General features: G+C 36.4%; 1 protein-coding gene and 1 long non-coding RNA gene across 2 annotated transcripts; both read left to right on the top strand.

Annotated features, from left to right (window-relative positions):
- The first annotated feature begins 693 nt into the window (after positions 1–693).
- Positions 694–2,579, top strand: LOC125787634 (L-selectin-like). The gene is made up of 3 exons (XM_049472097.1): positions 694–756; positions 844–890; positions 2,146–2,579. Exons 2-3 carry the CDS (start codon positions 854–856, stop codon positions 2,559–2,561), a joined length of 453 nt encoding a protein of 150 aa, XP_049328054.1. The 5' UTR covers positions 694–756; positions 844–853; the 3' UTR covers positions 2,562–2,579.
- Positions 2,580–4,485: 1,906 nt separating this feature from the next.
- On the top strand, positions 4,486–5,794 carry LOC111195144 (uncharacterized). The gene is made up of 2 exons (XR_007429571.1): positions 4,486–4,571; positions 4,714–5,794. It is a non-coding gene; the product is annotated as an uncharacterized LOC111195144 (long non-coding RNA).
- Positions 5,795–27,989: the final 22,195 nt, after the last annotated feature.

The following is a 27,989-nucleotide window of genomic DNA, read 5'->3' as shown; positions in this document are numbered from 1 at the left end:
AGTTTGGATGAGGTTTTGATGATGTATATTTTTTATGTGGTTTTAGTTTAAGCAGACTGTTTGTCTATTATTGTGACTTACATGAAGAACAGAACACATTTAATGACCAATTATGCAGAAATCCAAGTAATCCCAAAGGGTTTTTTGGCACATACTTTTTCTTGCAACTGTAAATATAGATGAATGTACAAGACAATATTTTGACAGCCTCTGGCTTTTGAATTGTTGCTGATATATTAAAATAGTGGACGGAGAAGGAATTTATGTATATTAACCAATGAAACAAAGTTGAAAAAACAAGGTTTTGTCTGCAATCAAATAAAAGACGAAGAACATGCAAAAAAAAAAACACTGCTTTCTCCATATTGTCCCAAATTGATCAGATTTTGGGGTTGTATTAAATCCTTTATAACTAAAACTAAAGCCTCATTTGGCTAAAATACAGCATCTTGGTTGGCTCAACTGAACGCTGACCTGCTGGTTGATGTGGTTGAGTAAGATCAGTAACCATTTCCATGAACTTTGCTTCTATTTGATTAAAGATCCCTCAGATCTCGTGCAAAGTTACAGCCCAAATCCATCTCTGCCACCTAGATTAGAAACTTGTCCCATGAAATTGGACACGGGGAGATGATTTGCAAGAGATTCAGTCAGAGCCAGTTATAAATGATCCAGGTGAATAGGCTTTAAAGCACAAAGAGCCTAAAGAGACATACTAGAGCCTGGAGAACCTCTGAACAGGTAGCTTTTGGACAGGTAACACATTTTTTTATGCTTCTTGGTTGTATTCTCTTAACTGTGGCTTTACTGACTATTTGTTTTGATGTCCAAATGCTTCTGCAGGTGATCACCAATGGAGCTGAGTCCATTTCAACTCTTGATCATCACAGGTAAGACCGAAATACTGCTTAAACTTTACCTATATTTACAGTACGTTTATTCAGCTACTTTAGTTAAATCACATGCACTGCTGGTGTGCAAATGCCCACTGCCAATAGAATAGGGCTTGTAGAAACACACATGAATCTAATGTAAGATGTGGGCTAAAGGGGTATTGGGCAAGTTGGAATAAATTAGAGAGAGTTATGTGGCTGAATGCAATGATTTCTAACAAAATCTAGTAGAAAAACTTATACAAAATGTATACAATAAAGACAATTAGCCCAACAAAACAAAACCAATAACAGAACATCAACTTTCCTACATCAGTACATCAGCATTCCTCCAAATAAGCCATAACATTAAAACCACCAGACTAATGTGGTGTAGCTTTGCCTTGGGCCACAAAACAGCTTTGTCCTTCCCATTGGTGTAGGAACCTGGGGGGACGTGTCCCACCCAATATCAGAAATAGGTGGATTTGAAAAAAGCAGAAAATGTTTAAATAAAGTTAAAGCCAAGAAGACGTGGGTGCGCGCTCCCGAGAGGGGGTGCTTTACCTGGCGGGGGTGCTGAATGTATAGTAAAGTATTCTAATATAAAATCTAATACAGTACAAATGTTATCATAGAATTATTTTTACAATTATTTTTTTTGTCCACTGCATTAGAAACCTGTGTTCAACAATGAGACAATTGAGACACCTTTATATTTTACAATCCATGATTAAAATCTAAATTAATTTGATAAAATAAAGTGTTCTATATTAGAAAAACAAGCCCTTGCATTTCCTTCTTGGCCTACTTGAGTGCTGCCATGCTGTGTAATACAGCTGTTTTTCCAGTTGGTGGGGTCAAGATACTGTTTAATTGGCCGGTAAATGTTTTCATTCATAAATGTCTATTTTGATGGACAACAGGTCTCAATCAGTGTTATGGGCAACAAAACATTAAAAAGGAAGACACAATGTGATGTCCACTGTAATGGACGCAGGGTCTGAAAGGGATGCGCGAGCAGCTTTTACCACAGCACTGCGAGATGGCAAAAACCTGTCACTTAACTGCATTGGTTTATGCATTGGATTATGACGTGCATGTTAACACACTCCCTTCACATGGCAGGGGTTTTAATGTTATGGCTGATGTGTGCTGATATTATCTTCTTCAGTTTACAGCATTTGTGTTCTTTAGATTAGCCCTGTTTAAATGTAAATAGTAAAGCAGTGAAAATGACTCTTCTTTATGTTGACTCAAATGTTCCTCACAGGAATTCTTCCCCACATCCTGTCGTCTCGTTTACGTGGGTACCACCTGATCCGGGATAAGATGAACTTTAATGGCTCCTGGAATTACTGCAAACAGAACTTCATTAGCCTGGCTGTGGTCAACAGCCCTGATGAACTGAAAGCAATAACGGCTGAAGCCCAGCGGCTCGGGTTCAAGTCGGAGGCCTGGATCGGCATGTACAATGATGTGAACAGCTGGCACTGGTCTATAGATAATTCCGAACTGGGGTCTGTAAGAATGTGGTCCAATGGCGAGCCGAACAACAACAATGTAAAGGAAGAGTGTGTAAAAATCGACGGTAGTGGAAAGTGGTACGATGCCCCTTGCCAAGATCCAAATCAATTTGTGTGCTATAATGGTAAGAATTTAACATCTTATTCTTCACTAACAAACTGAAATATTACAAAATGAACAACTTCCTTCCAACAGCACCAATCAATATCGAGTCTCTCCCAACTTTCCAAGTAGAAAATTAATCTTAAGCAGCTATTTCACTTAACATTCCCTATTTCTAATTCTCTAATTTCCGACATTCAAGTTAAAATGAAACGCAGCATAACATCATAACATTGGCCTAAAACATACAAGACAATGATCTAGACCAGGGGTCGGCATTTAAGTTTGGCTGCTGGACAGATATTTTCCAAGCCATTATGTAGTGGGTCACAAAAAAAATTCTGTTTTGTAAAATGAAGTGTAATGGGATGGAGTGCTACAGACTAGTAGCTCTCCAGCTCAGAGGGTTGTTGAACAGTTGCAGAACAGTTGATCTCAAAGCAGGTAAACCCAAGAAGAAAGGAAAAATGAGAATGGGTGGAAACTAAAGTCAAGCAGAGCACAACAGAGAGACAGGAAGGAATGTAAACAAAAGCTCTCCATAGAAGCATTTCATTTATTTATTTTTTAAATGATCATTTATTATAGTTTAAACAACCTCACGGGCCAGGTGTTTAATGCTTATTGCCGACCCCTGAACTAGACTCAGTCTACCAGTTCCATATTTCAGCCAACCTGTTCTTTAATCCTCACAGCAAACGGTTCCGCACAGTACGTTCACATCTCTAGTCCTACGAAGAGCTGGAAGGACGCACAGGCCTACTGCAGACAGTTCTACACAGACCTCGCCTGCCCTAAAGACGATACGGAGAACACTGCTGTGAAGGCGGTGTTATCCAGCAAATCAGTCTGGATGGGTCTGTTCAGATATTCCTGGATGTGGGCAGATGGGACTCCAGTTTCTTACGCAGCGTGGAAATCTTCACAACCTGACAACAGCGGGGGAACGGAAAACCTATGCACTTTTCTAAATGGCGGGTTGTTTCATGACGATGTCTGCTCAGACCAACGAGCTTTCTTCTGCCAGTACTGTGAGTCCAAACTAGACTTTTTTTTTTTTTTTTTTACTGTTGTTCAGTGTCCAATTCTGTAAAAAATGTGCTTTGTTATACAGTTTAATTACTCAGGAGTGCGTCAACGCACCAACATGATTCATACATTGTAACAAACGGGGAACCTTTTTCTCACTGACCTCGCACTGAAGTGTTTGAGTAATCTATTGTGTAAAATACACCTAAAGAATAGGCTTACCTTCATATTTCCATGCTTTATTCTTTCATAATAATTAAAGTAAAGTTACATTTATTTATAAAGCACACTTAAAACCAAAGTGCAGTACAATTAAAATCCAGGAGAAAAAAAAAACATCTACATAAATAGATAAAAAAGCACAATGTTAAAAATATGTTTTCAGCCTTGTAAAAATCAAGGCTGAAATCACCTTCATTAGGTGGGCCATATTGGCCCAAGTTACTCAAGCTCTTAGCCTGCTGACTGTCAAGGTTTTAGCAATCTAGATGTAATCCTAGAGGTGTGATCAAGAAATCAAGAAAAATAAAATCGGCCTGATGCTGCTCATGTATTCTGTCACAGTAATAAGGCATGTAATTAACTATCATTAATATTCTTATGCTTTTAACTCATATACACTCTAATCTAACTATTATTGAAAAGAAAACTCATGTGTGAATTGAGTCTGTTCATTCAAAAATAAGTTTAGAAAAAAAATTGACCAAAACATGACCAATTCCATGAAGATTTACAAATTCTGGAAGCATTTAGATATTTACATCTCAATTTAGGAGATTTTTAAGCAGCTCAATGTCTTCTGGTTAAAAAAAAAAAAACATACCAAAATCGCCTGGTGTTCAAAGGGTTCAGGGCATTTTTTACACCTGAAAGTCCAAAACAGAGTCTAAAACAAGGCAAGATTTTAAGATTTCAAGATTTTAATCTCTATTCATTCTCTGCTACTGTCTTAAAGCTCTAAAAAAGATGTTTGTGAAGGTGCAGGTCCAGTCCAATCAGGATGTGAACGATCCTTCAGTGAAGGACGGCATCATGCAGAAGGTGGGTTCCGTCCGTTCAGACCTTACACATAGTTCATTTTTTTTATTAAATCTATTTTGTAGCATTTAATGAATATGAATAATGTATTAATTCTTTAAAATCATATTTCATTCTAATAAAGAAATCTCCTCATGATGTTTAGATGCAGGATAAACTGCAGGAGCTGGGGATGGCGGAGGACAACACGCTGACCTGGAGAATGCAGCCAGACGGAAATGTGTTTTACGTGAAAAACAACAAGAAAGAAAACAGCTCAGAAACATGTGATGTGTAACATGTGCTAAAGCTATAGTCTACTCTCCACCTCATTTACAAAGACGACAAGGAGAGGGCCATCTTTATTTAGCAATAGCTTATCAACGACATAACAGCTTATATACCATAGCAACCATCTAGCAGCACCACTGCAACCAGCTTTCAATCGCTTACAAACACCATAAAAACTCCTGGGATACCACAGGAGGAAGTGGAAACCAAATTAGCAGTGAACAGATGCTGTAAAAACGCATTTAATCAAATGACTGTCAAATGACTGCAAATTCCGTCAACAGTTTTTTTTTTATCTGTTTTATTGCTATAGCAACTAAATCTGGTGCAAATCTGAAATGTGTCACTTCAAGCTGATTGTGTTAGGAGTATAACGCTCCACAAAAGTTACAGTTCAGTTTGGACATGACTGTTCGGTACGAGTTCTTTTATTATTTAAAATATCTATTTAACTATTTAATTACAACTATATCATATTGTTATCTGGTTTATATTAATATTCTTCTTCTGCTTTTTTCTGCTATTTTTCTTCACCATGTAACTCATCCACTTTTTGGTTTTTAAAATACCAACATTGTTACCACTGGAGCACATACAATAGCAACACCTTAGCAACCATCAGCTGTTCCATAGAAATACTTTAGCAATGACCTAGCAACAACCTACCAATGACCTTGGGTATCACAGCAAGCACAGGAAACTGCATGTACTCATAACCACCAGGGATACCACGAGTTTTCACCTAGCAATACTGTAGCATCACCATGGAAATCACCTAGCACCACCATGGCAACTGCCATAGATACCATAGCAACCACCTAGCAACACCATAGCATCACTATGGCAAACACCGTAGCCTTCACCGGAAGGAGAACCACCGCATGAACAGAGCCACCTGTACTCACTTTTATGTGCTGTTCTTATAATTAACAATAAATTATTTTAAAATGATAAAATGAGTTTTTATGATTCTGTATTCTTAAACAATTAACGTTACTCAACATAACCAACAATGCTGATTATAAGCGTCTAATCTGCCAACTCAAGTTTCATAGTCGACTAATCACTAACTTTTATTCATATTATTTATTTAATTTATTTAACTTTCACTGTGATTAAATGTATTAATGTAAAAAAAAAGATATCAAGTTTAGGATATATTTTAATGTTTTATAGGTAACTGGTTTAAGTTACTAGGGAAACTTGTTATGTTATGTTAAGGCAGAGACTGGACAACATGGTGACATCCACAGGTGGCAGACCTGAGCAGGTGAGGTTAAACATGCTTTGGAAGAGAAGCCCCGCCCACAGGAAGCAGAGTTTGAGGGTATGGCAGAAATAATCACTGATTAATTAACTAATTATAATAATAATGGTCAGATAAGTTGATTACCATAATAAATATTAGCTGCAGCTCTACTGCTGTTTAATCTGACCTCATAGATCTGAGAGCTGATTCAGCTCTAAGCAGTCATTTCATCACAAATTAGAAGTACGGTTACGACAGCCCATAATAGTAATACAGTTTAAATAATATTTATAATTTCAGGTGAGTTCTATTCGTTTTAATTAAATGATAATTCCCGCTTGACCTCTCAGCGTCTGTAAGATGATGCGCCTGACTGAGATCAGTAACTATTTCCATGCTGTTCGATTCTTTATGGAAAGTGAGGATGGAAATCAGTCTCTGTCGCTCAGATCAGAATCCGAGACAGGCAACTGTTTTGCAAAAGAGATGAACCCTGACGGAGGATAAATAGCTCAGAAGAAGAAGATCTGAAGACCACAGAAATCAGAGAAGAAGAAGAAGAAGAACAATAAGAGCCCATCTTCACCTCCTCAACATTACAGGTAGCCCTCTATCTAGAACCTACAGAACGTTAGGACCAGGGGAGAGTTTATTATGGAGCATCATCTCAGTCATGGAGTCTGTAGAGGAGCAGCAGTGCTGAAAGATCTTAGTCTAGAAGCAGTTCATAAAGAGCTCTAACAGATAAGATCTATGTTTTAAAAGATCATCACCATCAGAAAATTATTTATAGCTTAGAACTGATTTTATGCCGTAGCTCAGACTGTAAATTAAAGCAGCCATTGAAGCTCTGTATGGTCTTTTATATTATTTTATTTTTCAGCAGCGGATCAATGGAGCTGAATGTGTTGCACCTGATGTTGATCACAGGTATGAAATTTGATTTATGAATTTCTGAAATATACATATTAAATGTCAAATTTTACAGCCACTATGTATGTAATATTTATTATAAATATATATACAGCTCTGGAAAAATATTAAGAGACCACTTCAGCTTTGGGATCAGTTTCTCTGATTTTGCTATTTATAGGTTTATGTTTGAGTAAAATAAACATTGTTGTTTTATTCTATAAACTACAGACAACATTTCTCCCAAATTCCAAATAAACATTTAGTCATTTAGAGCATTTATTTGCAGAAAATGAGAAATGGCTGAAATAACAAAAAAGATGCAGAGCTTTCAGACCTCAAATAATGCAAAGAAAACCAAAAGTTCATATTTATAAAGTTTTAAGAGTTCAGAAATCAATATTTGGAGTAATAATCCTGTTTTTTAATCACTGTTTTCATGCATCTTGGCATCATGTTCTCCTCCACCAGTCTTACACACTGCTTTTGGCCTTTACTTTATGTCTTTACTCCTGGTGCAAAAAGAATTCAAGCAGTTCAGTTTGGTGGTTTGATGGCTTGTGATCATCCATCTTCCTCGTGATTATATTCCAGAGGTTTTCAATTTGGTAAAATCAAAGAAACTCATCATGTTTAAGTGCTCTTTTATTTTTTTCAAGAGCTGTATGTTTATGATTTTTTGGGAAAACCTGATTATTCTGGGTCAACTGTTTAAGATATTTGCAAACTTTCAAGCACCACTCTAAATCAGATTATTACAGGAATCACTTTTATTTTAAACAGTGTTTCCATCTGGACTTCTTCCATCGTCGTCTCCCCAGCGTCAGTACCATCTGATCACAGATCAGAAGAGCTGGACCGACGCTCAGACTTACTGCAGAGAGCACTATGCAGATCTGGCTACAGTAGAAAATGACAGGGACATGAACAAAATCCAGAGAGAAGCTCAGCGGCTCAGTTTTACGTCTGACGCCTGGGTCGGTCTGTATAATGATATTAAGAGCTGGCGCTGCTCTCATGATGAGCTCCCACCGGGATGGACCAGGTGGGGTCCGTATCAGCCAAACAACGTATATGGGAAAGATGAGTGCGTTTCAATGTTTCAGGATGGAACATGGAATGATTTCCCATGTCTGACTCCATATCCCTTCGTATGCTACGATGGTGAGAAATACTTTTAGGTGCTTCCAGCCCACCTTTTATTACCTTTATTAAATTTACACTGACATGCCGTAAGTCATGCCACAGTCATAGAGTAAAAATGAGCCACAATGTTTAAACAGACAATTCTATCCAGATGCCGCCACTCACCATTTACGCCATTTGCCACAGTGTCTGTCCACTGCGTGTGGTAATTTAGCCCTCTGACGTATTTCCAGTACACACTTGCCAGTGTTCAACTTCACTCACAAGATAACACCTTATAACTTTTAACTAACTAATCATACAGATGTGGGAGTGCCCAAGAGATCCCCTAAAAAGACACTTGATTATCACTTTAAATAGAGCTGTCTCATGACTTTTGGCACAGCATTTTACGGTATATACAGCTCTGGAAAAAAATAAGACAGCACTTAAAATTGAATACCAAATTGAAAACCTCTGGAATATAATCTAGAGGAAGATGGATGATCACAAGCCTTCAAACCAAACTGAAATGCTTGAATTTGTGCACCAGGAGTGGCATCTAAAAGCAGTGTGTAAGACTGGTGGAGGAGAACATGATGCCAAGATGCACAAAAACTGCGATTAAAACCAGGGATATTCCACCAAATATTAATTTCTGACTCTTAAAACTTTATGAATAAGAACTTGTTGAGGTCTGAAAGCTCTGCAACTTCTGCAAATAAATGCTCTAAATGACAATATTTTTATTTGGAATTTGGGAGAAATGTTGTCTGTAGTTCATAGAATAAAAACAACAATCAAACATATACCTATAAATAGCAAAATCAGAGAAACTGATTCAGATATATATATATATATATATATATATATATATATATATATATATATATATATATTATACACTAATTTGCACATCTGGCTGGAGGCTCTGTGCATATCAGTGGCTTTTATGTGTTCTTTCACAATAATACTGAAATTAAATCTAATGTAATCTGATCTAATCTAATCCTACATTTAACCTATTTTTGAATTCTTCTAGAAAAAATCTCCGGCTCAGACAAGTTTACTATAGTGCTGGAAAGACCTGGAAGGAGGCTCAGGATTACTGCAGACAGAAACACACAGACCTCGCCTGCCCGAGTGATGACCCACAGAACAGTATAATACAGAACAAGATTTTAACACAGTGGACCTGGATCGGATTCTACAGAGACGGCTGGAAGTGGTCAGACAACACCAGTGTTACATCCATCAAGTGGTCTCTGTTTCAGCCTGATAACTTTGGGGGCAAGCAGTACTGCGCTCGTTTGATCAGTAGTGTATTTAGTGAGTTTAGTGGTATAATACCTGGCTGGTTTGATGACCTGCTATGCGCAGATCTGCATGCTTTCTTCTGCCAATCACGTAAGTTCAATTTAGTGGATTTAACCTCTGATGTAGGAAAACAGTGAAATAACATAAAATCAGGTCTTGACCTCCAGCGTTTTTGAGTCAACTTCAAATTAAATGTTCTCCTAACTCACACATTTAGACTTCTGCATCTCAGCTTGAGCCAAAACATTGTGTGATAGGGGTGGGTATCCCAATATATTTCCTTGATAATGATGATATCGCGATACTGTAACTCTCTGATATTTAATATACGTATATCACAAGACCATTCTCTACAATACTTCACAAAAATAATTATAAATAAGCAAATACCAGGAATTATGGATTCATTGGTATCAGATTATCAAATTTCACAACCAATATTCTTCATCGTAGGTTTACTTTATTCATATTCATAATAAAGCAGTAGCTATAGTAAATCATATTTGGGGTGCATCTTAGGGAGTTTAAGAGCATTTTCATAAAAACATCCATATTTGACGTCATGTATCTATTTGATACAATAGGCAAGGGTGTCAAAAGTATTCACATTCATTACACTCTAAAAAACAGAGGTACGATATGAGTACTTTTTTGTACTCAAAGGTACACTCTTCATAATTGTACCCTCCAAGGTACAATATTGGTCTTTACAGGGTCAGATTTGTTCCCTCTGAAGTACAAAGTAATTTTTAACAGCAATAAGTACAGATTTGAACCATTTAACCAAACAAAAGGTACATTCAGTATTCTGCATCACTGTACTAATGAACAATATATATTTTAATTGCACATTTTTTATTTGAAAGCCAGTCAATTTTGCATCATCAAGTTTTTGAGCCATATTTAGTTGATGATAATGTTTATAATCTTTATAATCTTAACTGGCACAAAAACCATGGGTACAAAAAAGGACTTTCACTGAAAGGTACTTTTTTGTACCTCAATATAAGGTACAGCCCCAGCGACAAGCTTTGTACTCTTTTAAGTACAAATCTGTACTTACTTTTCTTAGAGTGTACTCAGGTAAAAATATAGAAATAGATACCGGAGTTTAAAAATACTTTTGTAGAAGTTGAAGTATCAACTCAAACTTTTTACTTAAGTAAAAGTATAAAAGTACTGCTTTTTAAACTACTTAAAGTATAAAAGTAAAAGTAATGAAAGGGTAAAAATGACCTTATAAACAGAAGCCTAGGCCGCACTACAGGAGCTTAAGGTGCACTACCCCCGATGACTAGATGACTATAAGTACTGAAATGGTGCTAAAAAAAAAAATATAAAAGTCTTCAGAAAGAGAAAATATTTTACAGACAGACTCACACAGACAGCATCATACCTGCCCTTACTACATGCTTTACCAACCAGCTGTAGACTGTAACTTTGCACAAAGCAATAATATAAAGTACCAGTCAAAAGTTTGGACACATTCAATTCTCATTTTTTCTACATTTGTTGCAGATTAATATTAAAGCTCTCAAATAGATGGCATATGAATTTACAGAGTTATACAGTAAACCAAGCCAGCTTGGATCTTTAAGGATGATTGAAACTCACACGTAGCTAAAGGTGGGTAATCCAGGTCCAGAAATTAAAAATTCACCCCAGGGATCAGGTTTAATTAGCTTCAGAGCCAGCCATGCAATTGAAGCGAAATCCTGGAATGGATTTTAACTTTTTGGACCTAGATTACCCCCCTCTACACCTAAACTCATCAAATTCAAAGCTCACACAACAAACAAACTCCCTAAACAAACTTCTAACACTGAATCATAGCCTAGACCTAGCAAGCAAACCTTGGCATGTCTTGTCGTGTACCAAACCAGAGCAAACATTGCAAATTCACCATTAGTGCATCACTAGGTTACTACAATACCTTGTCCACAATTGACTGCAGGAAATATTCAGTTTACCTCAATATGCTTTTTCATACCTACAGCTGAAACACCTTGTAGATAAAGTCAAAAGTAAAAAAAAAAAAGCTTTCAGATGCAGATGATTTACTAAATGTACTGCTGACCAGACTGAGGTACAGAATTGAAAACGTGAGTTAGAAGACTTCTTAGGCTACGTTCACATTACAATCCACTTTACTCAAATCTGATTTTTTGCTCAGATCCTGACGGTTCACATTCACAAACGCAAGTGACCTGTATCTGTCGCCTTCTTCCTCAACAACCAACAAAATAACGTCCGATACGTATCCGATTTAGGACCACATATGAAAGTGACTCAAATATAATTTGAAAAAAAAAATATTGGATTTGGCACGTTCACACAGCCATGAAAAAATCAGATCTAAACCACATTGAGCAAAAAATCAGATTTGAGTCACTTCATCCTTGTAATATGAACGTAGCCTTTGACAAAATTAAGTTGAGGTAACTCAAAAAAAACACTTATATATGAGTTTTCAAAAATTACTGCAATTAATCACAAGAAATCAAACTCCTGAAGAGACACTATGGATGAAGTGTGTCTGCGTTTATCTGTCCATCTGTTTTTCAGTGCCAGCGGAGAAAAAAGTGGTGAGGTTGGTGGTGAAGTCCGACCAGGACATGAACGACCCCACCGTGAGGGCGGCTCTCCTGGAGAAGGTGAGATTCACTCTGTTCATGATGATGAAGCAGTTCCTTAAATCAGCTACAGCTTAAAATACACCATGTATTAACAGACTCTTATTCTGCTCCTCAGATGCAGCAGACGCTGGAAAAGCAGGGAATGGAGGTGAACGCAACACTGCGATGGAGAGAACAGTCGGATGGAACCGTGTTTTACAAGCAGGAAGAGAAAAAGAGTGAAAATGAGAAAAACAACACTGTCACAATTTGTGAATTGTAAATTTTTTTACATGTGTTTTACAGTATGGATGAGTAACATTATTACTCTCTGTTTAGTACTGAAGTTCATAATCTTTCCAGTAGTGTGATATTTGTGTAAACCAGTGCTGGCGCAAATGACCTGAAATCAGTCAAATATATTAAACGTTTTGCCACTAGACTTATAATAGTAGACTTACTGTATAGTACTTGTATCTGAGATTAAGTAGTAAATTAAAGTTAGATTTTACATTATTTTATATCATAAACAACTCAGGCAATCCTTGAACAACTCCTTACTTTTATCAAGATAAATAATACAGTATTTAAGGTTCTTCACATCATATATTTGGTGCTAAGTCTTGTCCAATACGACAGTTTCAAGCCATTGATCATCTGTGTTCAGCCTTTTTTAACCAATGATCATCTGTGTTCAGCCGATTTTAACTATTGATCATCTGTGTTCAGCCGTTTTTAACTATTGATCATCTGTGTTCAGCCTTTTTTAACCAATGATCATCTGTGTTCAGCCGTTTTTAACTATTGATCATCTGTGTTCAGCCGTTTTTAACTATTGATCATCTGTGTTCAGCCTTTTTTAACCAATGATCATCTGTGTTCAGCCGATTTTGATCATTGATCATCTGTGTTCAGCCTTTTTTAACCAATGATCATCTGTGTTCAGCCTTTTTTAACCAATGATCATCTGTGTTCAGCCGATTTTAACTATTGATCATCTGTGTTCAGCCGTTTTTAACTATTGATCATCTGTGTTCAGCCTTTTTTAACCAATGATCATCTGTGTTCAGCCGTTTTTAACTATTGATCATCTGTGTTCAGCCTTTTTTAACCAATGATCATCTGTGTTCAGCCGTTTTTAACTATTGATCATCTGTGTTCAGCCTTTTTTAACCAATGATCATCTGTGTTCAGCCGTTTTTAACTATTGATCATCTGTGTTCAGCCTTTTTTAACCAATGATCATCTGTGTTCAGCCGTTTTTAACCATTGATCATCTGTGTTCAGCCTTTTTTAACCAATGATCATCTGTGTTCAGCCGTTTTTAACCATTGATCATCTGTGTTCAGCCGTTTTTAACTATTGATCATCTGTGTTCAGCCGTTTTTAACTATTGATCATCTGTGTTCAGCCTTTTTTAACCAATGATCATCTGTGTTCAGCCGTTTTTAACTATTGATCATCTGTGTTCAGCCGTTTTTAACTATTGATCATCTGTGTTCAGCCGTTTTTTACCATTGATCATCTGTGTTCAGCTGTTTTTAACTATTGATCATCTGTGTTCAGCCTTTTTTAACCAATGATCATCTATGTTCAGCCGTTTTTAACTATTGATCATCTGTGTTCAGCCGTTTTTAACTATTGATCATCTGTGTTCAGTCGATTTTGACCATTGATCATCTGTGTTCAGCCGTTTTTGATTATTGATCATCTGTGTTTAGTCATTTTGATTATTGGTATTTGGACCCTACCTCATGTTATGCTCAGTAGTGTTTATACAGTAGTATATTCACTTCTTAAATTCAGAATATACAGAAATACGGATGAGATACACACATATCTATATGTAACACTAATCATAAATGAGTCGTTTTTTATTGTCTGCAGTTTTTACTTCACTCAGGGGTTCAAATAAAGTGATTTTCGCAAAACAATGAAACATTTATTTAATGAATGTTAATTTATAAAATATTTTGGGATCCGCAACGACCGGTAATTGCTTTTTTTTTAAAGAAACATTGGCATCATCAAGATGCAGTATCCGCTCACTTCCCATAGCAACCGCCTCACAACACCTTACCAACCAAATGCTATACCACAGCAACATCCTAACCATTTTGCAACACTATATAAACCAACATATTACATTAGTAGCCACCTAGCAACAACTTTGCAACCAACTGCTATACCACAGCAACATCTTAGCAAGCATGAGGTAACATCTTGGAAACCATCTTGAATATTGTAAAAAATGGCAATCAGCGGGGACACAATACAGTGATCACCCAGCAACAGCATAGCAACTGCCTAGCAGCACCATAGCATCACCATGGCAAACACTAAAACATCCATCTGGGGTACCATAGCAACCAGTGAGAATCAAATCTAAACAGAGCCTCCTGAATTCACTGTTATTTGCTGTTCTTATAATTAAAATGTATTTATTCTAAAAGAATACAATACGTTTTGCTTGCACTCTTATTTGGATTACTTAGTTAATTTAATAGTTTTTACTGTGCTAAAATGTATCAAATGTTATAAATATATTTGATTCAAATACTAAGTTTAGTATTTATTTTTTTGTTTTAAAGATAATTATTTTAATTCACTTTTACGTTATGTTAAGGCGGAGACTGAACAACATGATGACATTCACAGGTGTGCAGACTCGAGCAGGTGAGGTTAAACCTGCACTGGAAGAGAAGCCACGCCCACAGGAAGCAGACATGAAGGGCATGGCAGAAATAATCACTGATTAATCAACTATCTGAAAGAATAATGGTCAGATTAGTAACCAGTCTTACCAGTCATTTAATCACAAATTAGAAGTACGGTTACAACAGCCCATAATACTAATACAGTTTAAATAATATTTATAATTTCAGGTGAGTTCTATTCATTTTAGTTAGATGATAATTCCCCCTCTCTCTTTCTCTGCCCCGGCGTCTGTAAGATGATGCGTCTGACTGAGATCAGTAACCATTTCCATGCTGTTCGATTCTTTATGGAAAGTGAGGATGGAAATCAGTCTCTGTCGCTCAGAATCCGAAACTGTTTTGCAAAGGAGATGAACCCTAATGGAGGATAAATAGCTCAGAAGAAGAAGATCTGAAGACCACAGAGATCAGAGAAGAAGCAGAAGAAGAAGAAGAACACATCTTCACCTCCTCAACATTACAGGTACTCCTCTATCTAGAACCTACAGAACGTTAGGAGCTGGGGAGAGTTTATTATGGAGCATCATGGCAGATTTTTTGGATTCTCTTCATCACAGTTCAGATTGAGATAACAGAGGAGGTTTATCCAGGGTTCTAGTTTTAGTCTAGGAGCAGTTCATAAAGAGCTCCAACAGATGATAAAATATAAAACGGCCTACAGCCATAAACACAGCCATGATCTAGAAAATGTGCATATTTTATAAGACTACTACCATCTGGAGTTTATTTATAGCTTAAAATTGATTTTATCTCAAAGCTCAGAATGTAAATTAAAACAGTCTTTGATTTTTTTTTTTTTTTTCAGCAGCAGATCAATGGAGATAAGTGTGTTTCAGCTGCTGTTGATCACAGGTAAGAACATTTTTATATAAAAACACTTGACTCATGAATTTCTAAAGTGCATACAGTGGTGTGAAAAAGTGTTTGCGCAACTACAGATTTTGTTTGTTTTTTTAATCATACTTTACACATTTTAATATTATTAAATATTTAAAAAATATAAAAATAGTAAATATGTAAAAAAATAAAAAAATTCAAACAATAATTTTATTTAGTAAGGGTAAAATCTATTCAAATCAACCTGTGCCTGTGTAAAAAAAAAAGTATTTGACTAATAACTGTGGAGTAATTTTGTCTCCACTCTTCTTCCCTGAATTGTTTAATTCAGCCACATTGGATGGTTTTCAAGCATGAATGTCCAGCAGTAGTTTTCACTCTGGAACTCACTCTTTCTTATTATCGAATCATAAACACTAACCCAACTGAGGCAGGTGAGACCTGCAGTTTTATAGATGTTATTCTTTGTCTTATCTTTTGTGACTTCCTGGATGATTGGTCCATGCCCTTTTAGTGTAATTTTAGTAGGCCAATCACTCCTGGAAGGTTCCCCAGTGTTTCATGTTTTCTCTATTTGTGAATAATAGCTCACAATGTGGTCCGCTCGAGCCCCAAAGCCTTTTAAAGCTTTAGACCTGCTTTTTCACACTACTGTATATTAAATGTTGAATTTAACTGCTGATAGAAAGATGAAATTGCCTTAAAAAATTCAATGCAAGTCAAACAGAAGTAAAAATCCAATTTAAATGAATTCTGGAAATGGAATAGTTCTATTTTCTTCAACTCGTTTTCAGAAAATGTTTTCTTTACCAGTGTTTTTCTTAGAATTTCTTCAATCGTCGTCTCCCCAGCGTCAGTACCATCTAATCACAAAACAGAAGAGCTGGCCCAGCGCTCAGGCTTACTGCAGAGAGCACTATGCAGATCTGGCTACAGTAGGAAATGAAGTGGACAGGAACAACATCCAGAGAGAAGCTCAGAGACTCGGTTTAATGTCTGAGGCCTGGGTTGGTCTGTATAATGATATTGACAGCTGGCGCTGCTCCCGTAAAGACATCCCACTAAAATGGACCAGGTGGGGTCGGGATGAGCCAAATAACCAATTTGGGGAAGAGGAGTGCGTCGTTATATTTCAAGATGGAAAATGGTTTGATCTTCCCTGTCTGACCCCATATCCCTTCGTATGCTACGATGGTGAGAAATACTAGAAATGCTTGCACCCAACATTTTATTACCTTTACTAAATTCACACATAGAAAAAAAACAGCCTGAATGCCTTAAAAGCCCTAAAGAGAACTACACTGACCCGCAGTGTTGGCTGTTCACTTGGACAGATAATACTATGGCTGTCCACTGTGGTGGTCATTTTAGACTTCTGATGTGCTCCTGCTACACACCTGCAGTGTTCAACTTCTTTCACAAGATAACACCTCATAACATATCATATAGTACATGTGTGGGAGTGCCGAAGTCTCCTTTGGAAAAAATTAAGAGACCACTTTAGTTTTTGAATCAGTTTCTCTGATTTTGCCATTTATAGGTTTATGTTTGAGTAAAATGAACATTGTTGTTTTATTCTATAAACTACAGACAACATTTCTCCCAAATTCCAATTAAAAATATTCTTATTTAGAGCATTTATTAATGCATTTAATAATGCAAAGGAAACAAGTTCATATTCATAAAGTTTCAGAAATCAATATTGGGTGGAATAACTTGGCATGTTGGCATCTTGGCATGTTCTCCTCCACCAGTCTTACACGCTGCTTTTGGATAACTTTATGGCACTCCTTGTGCAAAGCTCCAAGCAGTTCATTTTGGTTTGATGGCTTGTGATCATCCATCTTCCTCTTGATTATATTCCAGAGGTTTTCAATTTGGTAAAATCAAAGGAAATCATAATTTTTATGCGTTTCTTATTTTTTTACAGAGCTGTATATATTATAGACTAATTTGCACATCTGGCTGGATGCTCTGTGCATTTAAGTGGCTTTTATGTGTTCTTACTCTAATAATAAAATTAAATCTAATCTAATCTGATCTAATTCAATCTGTGTTTGAATTCTCCTAGAAAAAATCTCCGGCTCAGACAAGTATGTTTACTATAGTTCTGGAAAGACCTGGAAGGAGGCTCAGGATTACTGCAGACAGAAACACACAGACCTCGCCTGCCCGAGTGATGACCCACAGAACAGTATAATACAGAACAAGATTTTAACACAGTGGACCTGGATCGGATTCTACAGAGACGGCTGGAAGTGGTCAGACAACACCAGTGTTACATCCATCAAGTGGTCTCCATATGAGCCTAATAACGCTTTGGGCAATGAGGACTGTGGTTGTTTGATTAGCAGTGTATTTGGTGGCCTAACATCTGACTGGTTTGATGACGCAGTTTGTTCAAATCAGTATGCTTTCTTTTGTGAATCACGTAAGTTTAATTTTAGTAATTTAAATCCACAGTCTTGGCTACAATTTTTTTTTTTTTTTTGAGTTAAGTCAACTTAGACATTTTTGACATCTGCATCTCAGTATGGTTAACAGTATTTATTATGGGGCTCCGAGTGGTCCAGCAGGCTAAGCGTTGCCACTATAATTAGGGATCACTGAGATCACCGGTTTGAATCCTGTTCATGCAGCTTGCCATTGGCTACCGGAGCCCTAAAAGAGCACAATTGGTCTTGCTCTCTCTGGGTGGGTACAGTAGATGGTGCTCTTTCCACTCATCACTTCAGAGGGTGATGTTATTCAGCACAAGGCGTCTGTGAGCTGATGTATCAGAACCAAGTACATGTATTGGAGGAGGCATATGCTAGTCTTCACCCTCCTGGTGTTGGGGCATCACCAGGGATAGGGGGAGTCCTAATGAGTGGGTTAGCCGTGTAAATTGGAGGGAAAATGGGAAACTATTTGACATAAAATTATAAAAACAAAACAGTACATATTATGTTGAGCCTGCAGAGTATGCAGAGAAACAAATAAAGAATGTAGTCTGTAATTATAGAGCTATAAAGTGTCCTATATAATCAATGGAGCTGAAAAATGGATAATAAGTGTAGAAACAAGAAGGTGATCATAATGTTATGCCAGAAAGCAAAAAAAAAAAAAGTAGATCATGTCAAATGCTGTCGAGGACAAATCCGAATGACATCTTACATAGTCTTTAATCAATAACAGATGCAGATGATTTACTAATATACTGCTGACCAGACTGAGATGCAGAAGTGAAAATGTGAGTTAGAAGACTCTTTGACTAAACGAAGTTGAGGTAACTCAAAAAACATACCATCGCTGTCCAATGAAAAACAAGTATCTCCATTTTTGTTGATTTTTAGTTTATTACATAATTTGAACAGGCAAACTGTCCCTTACACTGTGCCAAAATTCCTAGATGAACAGACCCATAGAAATACATTAAAACGACCTAAAATGAACTCTTTTTATATTGACTTCCATTGAAATTTAGAAGGTTTTTCTCTTTCCTGTAAAGTTGCTGTTTTGGAGATCCTTGTTTTTCTTTGGACAGTGACTATATCAAACTCCTGAAGAGACACTATGGATGAAGTGTGTCTGCGTTTATCTGTCCACCTGTTTTTCAGTGACAGCGAAGAAAAAAGTGGTGAGGTTGGTGGTGAAGTCCGACCAGGACATGAACGACCCCACCGTGAGGGCGGCTCTCCTGGAGAAGGTGAGATTCACTCTGTTTGTGATGAAGCAGTTCCTTAAATCAGCTACTGCTAAAAATGTATTAAGTATATTAAAGGGGCGGGGTAGTTCTGGAGTTGCAAGGGATGATGTATGGGATTAAAGGCAGAGCAGGAGGCAGAGCTGATTGGCTGAGCAGCAGTGTGCCTCTGATAGCGATAGTGAGACCCAAATGGTTGGGGGGGGGGGGGGGGGTATTAATGTAAAAAAATATATTTAAGGTTTAAGTGACTCTTTAACAGACTCTTATTCTGCTCCTCAGATGCAGCAGACGCTGGAAGAGCAGGGAATGGAGGTGAACGCAACACTGCGATGGAGAGAACAGTCGGATGGAACCGTGTTTTACAAGCAGGAAGAGAAAAAGAGTGAAAATGTGGAAAACAACACCGTCACAATTTGTGAATTGTAAATTCTTGACCTTGACCTTGTTTTTACAGTATGGATGGATAACATTATATCTACAAAGTGACCCTACCTCATTTTATGCTAAGAAGTAACCCTACCTCACGTTATGTTAAGAAGTGACCCTACCTCATTTTATGCTAAGAAGTAACCCTACCTCACGTTATGCTAAGAAGTAACCCTACCTCACGTTATGCTAAGAAGTAACCCTACCTCATTTTATGTTAAGAAATGTACAGTAATAGCTAATTTATGTTTAATGGTAAATAAAAATAACACATTTTTTTCACCCATATTTGTGTGCATGTTCTCTAAAAGCTTACGGATACAGAAGGAGCAGTATCACAGGAAATCATAGGGAAATTATATTCTATTATTCAAGTAAAACATGATCACTGCCATACCGTCATGCTAAAGAAATAACTATGGCAGAAAAGAAACTCATAGTGGGAATTTTACATCACTTTTACAAGCATTATCACAAGCTTCTCCACCGTCATCATATTTGTTGTTTGACTCTGGATGTACTGAATGGTCTATAATCATGCCAATGTAAATGCATGAGTGTACGCAGTGATATAAGCTTTTATAAATGAATACAGAACAAATACACACAAGACACAAACATATCTATAATTAACACTAACAATAAGTAAAGTTGTTTTTTATTCATTATTAAAGTTTCAGTGTCTGCAGCTTTTATTTCTGGTGTATTTACTTCACTCAGGGTAATCATTTACATCAAGTTATTTTTTTCTAATCAAATTACAAATATTAATATTACTTTTTAAATAGGGACCCACAATGATATCAGAATAATATTGGTGTTGACCAATAATTGCTTTTTTTAACTATGGACCTATCAGCCAATATGGTCAAAATTTTCAAATATTTCAATATTCTTGTTTACTAATATATCCGTATTTTAAATTTAAATACCTGAATTTTGACGTTTAAATGAACCTTGAGAAAACTTATTACTTGCTATGATTTGTAAAAAATTACATTATTAGTTCCCTCTTTGGGGCTTTAATGTCTTTATTATAACAATATTACTAGTTACAATTTAAATAGGCTGTCTTTATTACTGTGTCTTTACTGTACTAACTGATATGTAAATAATCTCTGTTATGATTGGTTACCTTCTATTGTGGATTATTCATAAAGCTTAGTTATAGCACGAACCACGAGCATATTATTGCAATGATACCACAGATCCATTATCGCTGTTTATTAAAAGATTTAGAGGAGATTTAGATTTAGAGGAGGAAAAAATACGATCCGTTTTTTATAAAAACTCTGCGAGTTAAAATAGTTCCAGTGCTGCTCTGTTTGTAGCTGCGCTGTTTGGTTTGTAAGCGCTGCATCGTTGCTAGGTTACCTGTATGTGGTGGAGCAATACACGGAGAACTTCGGTTACAGTGCATTACCGGCTGATAACGGCACTCATAAAATGCCTCCATAGCCTGACTATTTGACCCTGCACTCTGCCACCTTCAATGCACAGTGCAATATGGGAAGTTACTGTCTTGTCTCTTGGGGAGAAGCTAAATTTCCACAGGGTTGGGAGTAACATGCACAAGCAGCTGAAGTTGCTATTAGCATTTTAAACTAATTTTACTTTAACAGTACCTAATCAATTCTAATCAAAATTATTTAAATAATTATTATTATTTATGAATTAGGTTTGTTATACTAATTTAATCACTCATTAAATCCAGCCTAATCTCTCACTCTGCTCTGGCATCAGTAAGGTGATGCGGCTGAGTGAGATCAGTAACTATTTCCATGCTGTTTGATTGGATTTGATTAAAGAGCCTCAGATTCTTCATGGAAAGTGAGGGTGGAAATCAGTCTCAGTTTGACTGATCAGAATGTGAAATAAACCAAAGGTTTGCAAAGGAGATGAACCCTGATGGAGGATAAATAGCTCAGAAGAAAAATATCTTTAGTCCACAGAGATCAGAGAAGAAGAAGAAGAACCTGTCTGCAGCTTCTCAACATTACAGGTAATTCTCTATCTAGAACCTACAGAATGCATCATGGCTCTTTATCGCTATTTTAAGTGAGATACAATGGACAATTTATTGAATTAAGTCAAAAAATAATAATTTAAATTAAATGTATATATGTAGAATGTATTTTATGTATAAAATATATTTATTTTCCATGTGGGAGAGCCATGACAAAAAATTCACAAGCAAGTATCTGTTAATAAGTAATACTGGCAAATATTTTATATGTGATCATTATTGTCAGGCGATTAATCATCAAGTAGTAGCTTAGAATAAATATTAATACACTGAAAACTTTGAAACACTGCTTTGATATTCATTTTTCAGCAGCAGATAAATGGAAATCAGTGTGTTTCAGCTCCTGCTGGTCACAGGTAGGCAATTTAGATTTTTGTTATACATTTATAAATGTAGTATATTTAACAAACAAAATGTTTTTATGTACCACGAAAGAGCTCACCATAATGCTGCTGCTTGGACAAAATAATATTCGGCAATTTTGCCTTGAGGACACCAGAGCACTGTGGGTAAAATTAAGAAATTAAGAAAATTAATTTGGATTAAAATAGTTAAAACTTGAACCCTTAACACATGCCTGGATTGGCCCCCATCCTGGGTCAAGTCCTGGGTTGAATTTTGGAACATCCTTAATTTATATGCATACGTATTGGCAGACATAATTCTAAGGCAATGAGTTTACTAAGATTCTGTGTTCATGATAGAAGCACTGCTGAGGTGAATTCATGATCAGAATAGCACTGCTGGGGTAAATGTATGATTAAAATAGCACTACTGAGGTAAATACATGAGCAGAATAGCACTGCTGAGGTAAGCTTATGATTAGAGTGGCACTGCCGAGGTACATTTCACAATTAGAGAAGCACTAATGAGGCAAATTATTGACCAAAAGCACAGTATTAAAGGGAGTTTCAGTCCAGTCTATGCTATGTAGAAATGTTAGCCTAGCACTCTCAGTTGTAAACTGTAGAAGCACATCAGACACCAAACTGGTTTCACTGACTGACTTGAGTCTGGGCTTAGAAATTAATGCTACTCTGATCTTTACCGAACTGTTCCTTCAAAAAAAAGTTTTGATGATAAAAGAAGTGTTCTTTTTCTTAAACAGCGTTTCCCTTAACGTTCTCGTCCGTCTCACGTCAGTACCATCTAATCACGGATAAGAAGAGCTGGACCGACGCTCAGACTTACTGCAGAAACAACTATAAAGATCTGGCTACAGCAGAAAATGACCTGGATTTTGGACGAATCCAGAGAGAAGCTCAGCGGCTCGGTTTCACATCTGAGGCCTGGGTCGGTCTGTTTAACGATATTAACAGCTGGCGCTGCTCCCGGGACGAGGTCCCGCTGGGAAGTTGGACCAACTGGGGTGCGGATCAGCCGAACAATGCAAATGCAGTAGATGAGTGTGTCACAATGAAAGGAGACGGAGGGTGGTATGATCTGCCCTGTTCAACCTCATATGCCTTCATATGCTACGATGGTGAGAAATATATTTCATCCTCACACCTACCTTGTAACTATCATGTACACTGATGTGTCACATGTCATAGTATTGTGTCTCATGACTTTTGCCATGTCCCATGTAAGCTAAATAACACTGCTCTTACCTGCATGTGTATTGTACAATTTATGGCTTGATAAGCAGGCAGTTAGACAGTCACTCCACTTTAAAACTGTGAAACCGTGTGCATTTCCTGCTCTAAAAAATAATGAAAGGTAGATTTAATCAGAGCTGTATGTTTATGTAGTGTAAATTCACAGCTATAGAGTGGCCCTACGGTCTAACTGCTGCTCATAATTTGTAAGAAGATCATGTAGGAAGACAAATACCAGCAAAAGCATCCCAGCCTGGGGAGGTCATGTGATAGGAGAGTCATAACCATAAATAACAGAATAAAGAAAAATATTAATGCAATTAATATTAATTAAATATTAATGCAAATATTCTTAATATATTAATGCAATCGCTAGATCTTAAATGTCTGGAGGAGCTGATCAATGGTCTCATGATTTTGGGCATGTCATTGGATATTTTCACTAGTTTGCACCGCTAGTTAGAAGCTAACTGCGTTCTATTAGCTTATATGTGTATTGTCTGTCTAAGTAACAATACTGTTAAGTCTAATATAATCTGATCTAACTTAATCTATTCCTACATCTCTATCCCTGTGTTTGAATTCTAATAGAAAAAATCTCCGGCTCAGACAAGTATGTTTACTATAGTGCTGGAAAGACCTGGAAGGAGGCTCAGGATTACTGCAGACAGAAACACACAGACCTCGCCTGCCCGAGTGATGACCCACAGAACAGTATAATACAGAACAAGATTTTAACACAGTGGACCTGGATCGGATTCTACAGAGACGGCTGGAAGTGGTCAGACAACACCAGCGTTTCTTCCATCAAGTGGTCTTCAAACCAGCCTGATAACAGTGGGGGCAATGACAACTGCGCCTACGTGGTTAAGAGTGTGTTTGGTAGTTCGTATAGATCGTTTGATTGGAATTTGTGTTTTTTTGGTTGTGATACAAGCGGTGGTTCCACAGACGGCTGGTTTGATGATGAGGACTGTTCAGACCAGCGTGCATTCTTCTGCCAATCATGTGAGTTCAATTTAGTGGATTAACCACACTGTAAAAAAAAATGCAAAGTTATGCCAGGCTTGACTGATTCCAGCATTTCTGGAGTTAACTCAACATAATTTACATATTTTACATTTTTCTTAGTGACGATTCAACCAAAAGAGATGTTTTTCACATCTAATGTCCAGACCAGAGTGTGTGTTTCATTGAAAACAATGAAATGCAGTATGGGTTTGAGAGGAATTTAAATTATGATCCCTTAAGTCTCTTGATAAGCAGGCAGTTAGACAGTCACTCCACTCTAAAACGCTGAAACCGTGTGCATTTCCGTCTTCAAAAAACAATGAAAGGTAAATTTACTCCGAGCTGTATTGTTATGTAGTGTAATTTCACTGCTCTAGAGTGGCCCTACAGTCTAACTGCTGCTCATCTATTGTAAGGAGATCATAAGAACAAATCCCAGCAAAGCAAAAGCATGCAAATCTAGGGAGGTCGTGTGATAGGGGAGTCGTAACCTACAGATTAAAGAGTTTGAAGAGTAAACAAACTAATTTATTAAATAATGTAATTGCTAGATCTTAAATGTCTGGAGGAACTATATAGATGAAGGTGTTCTGTCCATATGTTTTAAAGTGCCAGCACCGAAGAAGAGACAAGTCATGAAGGTGGTGCTGCAGTCTGACCAGGATATGAACGATCCCACGGTGAAGGCGGCTCTACTGGTGAAGGTACGTCTCACATCTACTTATGAGTCTTTTTAATGACTCAGATGAAAGAAAAGACTGTTAATGATCACGAACAGATCCTTTTTCTGCTCCTCAGATCCAGCAGAAGCTGAAGGAGCAGGGGATGATGGAGAACGCCACACTGCGATGGAAAGAACAGCCAGATGGATCCGTGTTTTACAAGCAGAAAGAGGAAAAGAGTGAGAACGTGGAAAACAACACCGCCACAGCGTGTGAACTGTAAACGCGAGTTATACGTTAGTTATATATATGGTGTAAGTTGTGAGTTGACTGTATATACCAATGATGACCAACATATTTAAATGTTTTGTCTACACTAGTGAAAAAATGTAGATTAAATAATACTAAGCATTATTAAGCTAAAGTGCACTAAAGTGTACTTGTGTCCACATTATTAACCCTTGTGTGGTGTTCATACTTTTGTTACTCGTTTACTTTGTTACTTGTATTTAATTCAGCAAAATTAAGCAATTTTACATTAAATGCTTTACACATGCTTGATTCACCTAAATTGCAAGCAATATAAACAGCTTACATGGTTAATATTTGCCCTTTACCTTTCTTATGTTACATTTCTTTTAAAAAGTGCTACTCTTTTTTTATTAGTTTTTTAGAAAAATGTAAAAGAAAATGAATTAAACTCAAGATATGAGTAGAAAATTTGTTTAGTTTCAAATTTACAAATGAAGCAATGTTTATTAGCCCTTGGCCAAACATACTGTATGTAATATAAATGTGTGTGTGTGTGGGGGGGGAGGGGGGTTGATATATGTTTTTCACAAAAAATGAGCCAATGCCAATGAGTTTGAGTTAGAAAAAATATTTTTTTTGTATCATTTGATGAAAAATGAAAATGGGTCCCACAGACCCGAACACCACACAAGGGTTAATCAGTATATTTAAAGAGTGATAAAATGAAACTACTTTTTTTTTTGTATTTATTATACTTTAATTACAGTATAAAAATAGCACAGTTTAAGTAAGACGTTTCTACTAAGTGTACTTAACTGTACTACAATGGAACTATTTTAAATATACTTAAGTAAAAATTAAACGTACCATTTCATGTATGTAACCCCATATTTTAAATATGCTAAACATGTAAAATTAAAAAGTATTACAACTGTATCACTATTATACAGCAGTATATAAATATATGTGATCTATTTACATTAGAGTACAAATATACTTCCTGTTCCTGTATCTTGTAAGTAGCACACTTCTAGTATACTTCACTGGGTATAAAAATTATTAAAATATTTAAATACACTGTACTACATTTCTTTTTAGTGTGAAAAATGTACTTTAATTTTTTTTAAATTAGTAGTAGTAATTTATTTATTTTCTAGAAAGTTATGACACATTGTACTTTAAGGGAACTACTGTAACACTTGTTTTTAACAAACTTGTACAAAAGAATATTTGAAAATAAGTATCTTGAATTCCATTAAACTAAAAGTGTACTTCATAGTAGACTATTTATTTAAAATACACTATTTAACATTTGATGAAAGCATAATATTAATGTCCTTTAAAATATATTTTAAGTAATTATATAAATCTGTTAGTATATTTACAGCATACTTAGATATTTCTCAGTATGGTGTAAGTACAATTTAGTATGTATTTTTTGGTTCACCAGGGTGGTGTGATGCTAGGAGAGCAATATTAAGTATTCCAAACCTTTAATCACCTGTGTTTATTCATGTTTGACTTTTAGTATTCTGAATGTAGCTCATGTTATATTAACCTTTATACTGAACTTTATGTAAGTGGCTTTGCTTTAAGTGTTGCTTTGCTTTTTTCCTCTTTAAATGCAATAAATCTATACTTTGTTAAAGTGTTTTAATTCATTTGTTTATCAGTGTCTACACTGTTTGTTTCTAAAATACTTTACTTTTGTGATTTTATGTTTCCCTTTGAGAGACTTATTGAGAGGGTATTTAAGGTGCAACTTCTAGTTGGCACATCTAAAAATATTAAAAACACTAAACTAACCACGCTAAAACAAGTCTAAAATACAGTTTTAATTACTAAATAGGAATCAAAAGCCCCTAAAGCATCATTGGGAGCACTTTTATTATTATGATATCACCAGGCCACTTTGTAGACGGCCATTAATATGCAAAAACAGTGGCTGCTGTTAGTGGCAGCTGTTAGTGACAGCAAGTCAGCATGGCAGGTTGGTGTGAAGTTGGGTGTCAAAAGCAATTTTGCTCACAGTGTCTCCACGTCTTCCTTACACAGCTCTCTTTCAAGGGCTCTTTAGAAAAACGAGTTAAAAATCAGATTTCAGTTGAAGCACAATGTAAATTTTACAAAAGTCTTCAGAAACTGGTGAGCCTGATTTGAAAGAACAAAGAGTTTAATTGCAGAAAGTATATTTCCCTTTAAAGTTGCCATTTATTAGTTGACTTTAACATTGTGGGATTTAGAAATAGGCAACATTACCCACTTGCACAATTCATTTTTTATTTGAGCAATTTCTTATTAACCATTGGTAGAGGAGGTTATTTAAGGCCCATCTACTACCTTGAGTACTTACAATGTGAAAAAAGAGCTAAAAACAAACTAAAACGTCTCTTACAACATAAACTAAAAAGAGAACTGCTAAATTACTACAATCAAGTCCTTTCTGATCAACTAAATATAAAACAAAAGCACCCAAAGCATCATGGTAGCGCTCCCATTTCACAATATAATCAGGCCACTCTGTGGATCAGCGTGGACAAACAACGACTGCTGTTTGGCTGCGTTCACATTACAAGTATAACAAATATAAGTGATCAGTATGTGTGTAATGTGAACGAATCTGTCTCTGAAATGGCTCACATGTTCACATTGACACCTTTATAAACATTGCCTTCTTCACCAACAACAAAAAAACTCATATTAGAGAGACAAGAGC

This window comes from Astyanax mexicanus, chromosome 25, assembly GCF_023375975.1.
Source record: "Astyanax mexicanus isolate ESR-SI-001 chromosome 25, AstMex3_surface, whole genome shotgun sequence".
Lineage (NCBI taxonomy): Eukaryota > Metazoa > Chordata > Actinopteri > Characiformes > Acestrorhamphidae > Astyanax > Astyanax mexicanus.
Note: the sequence above shows the minus strand (reverse complement) of the source record. Positions and strands in the feature narration are given on the sequence as shown.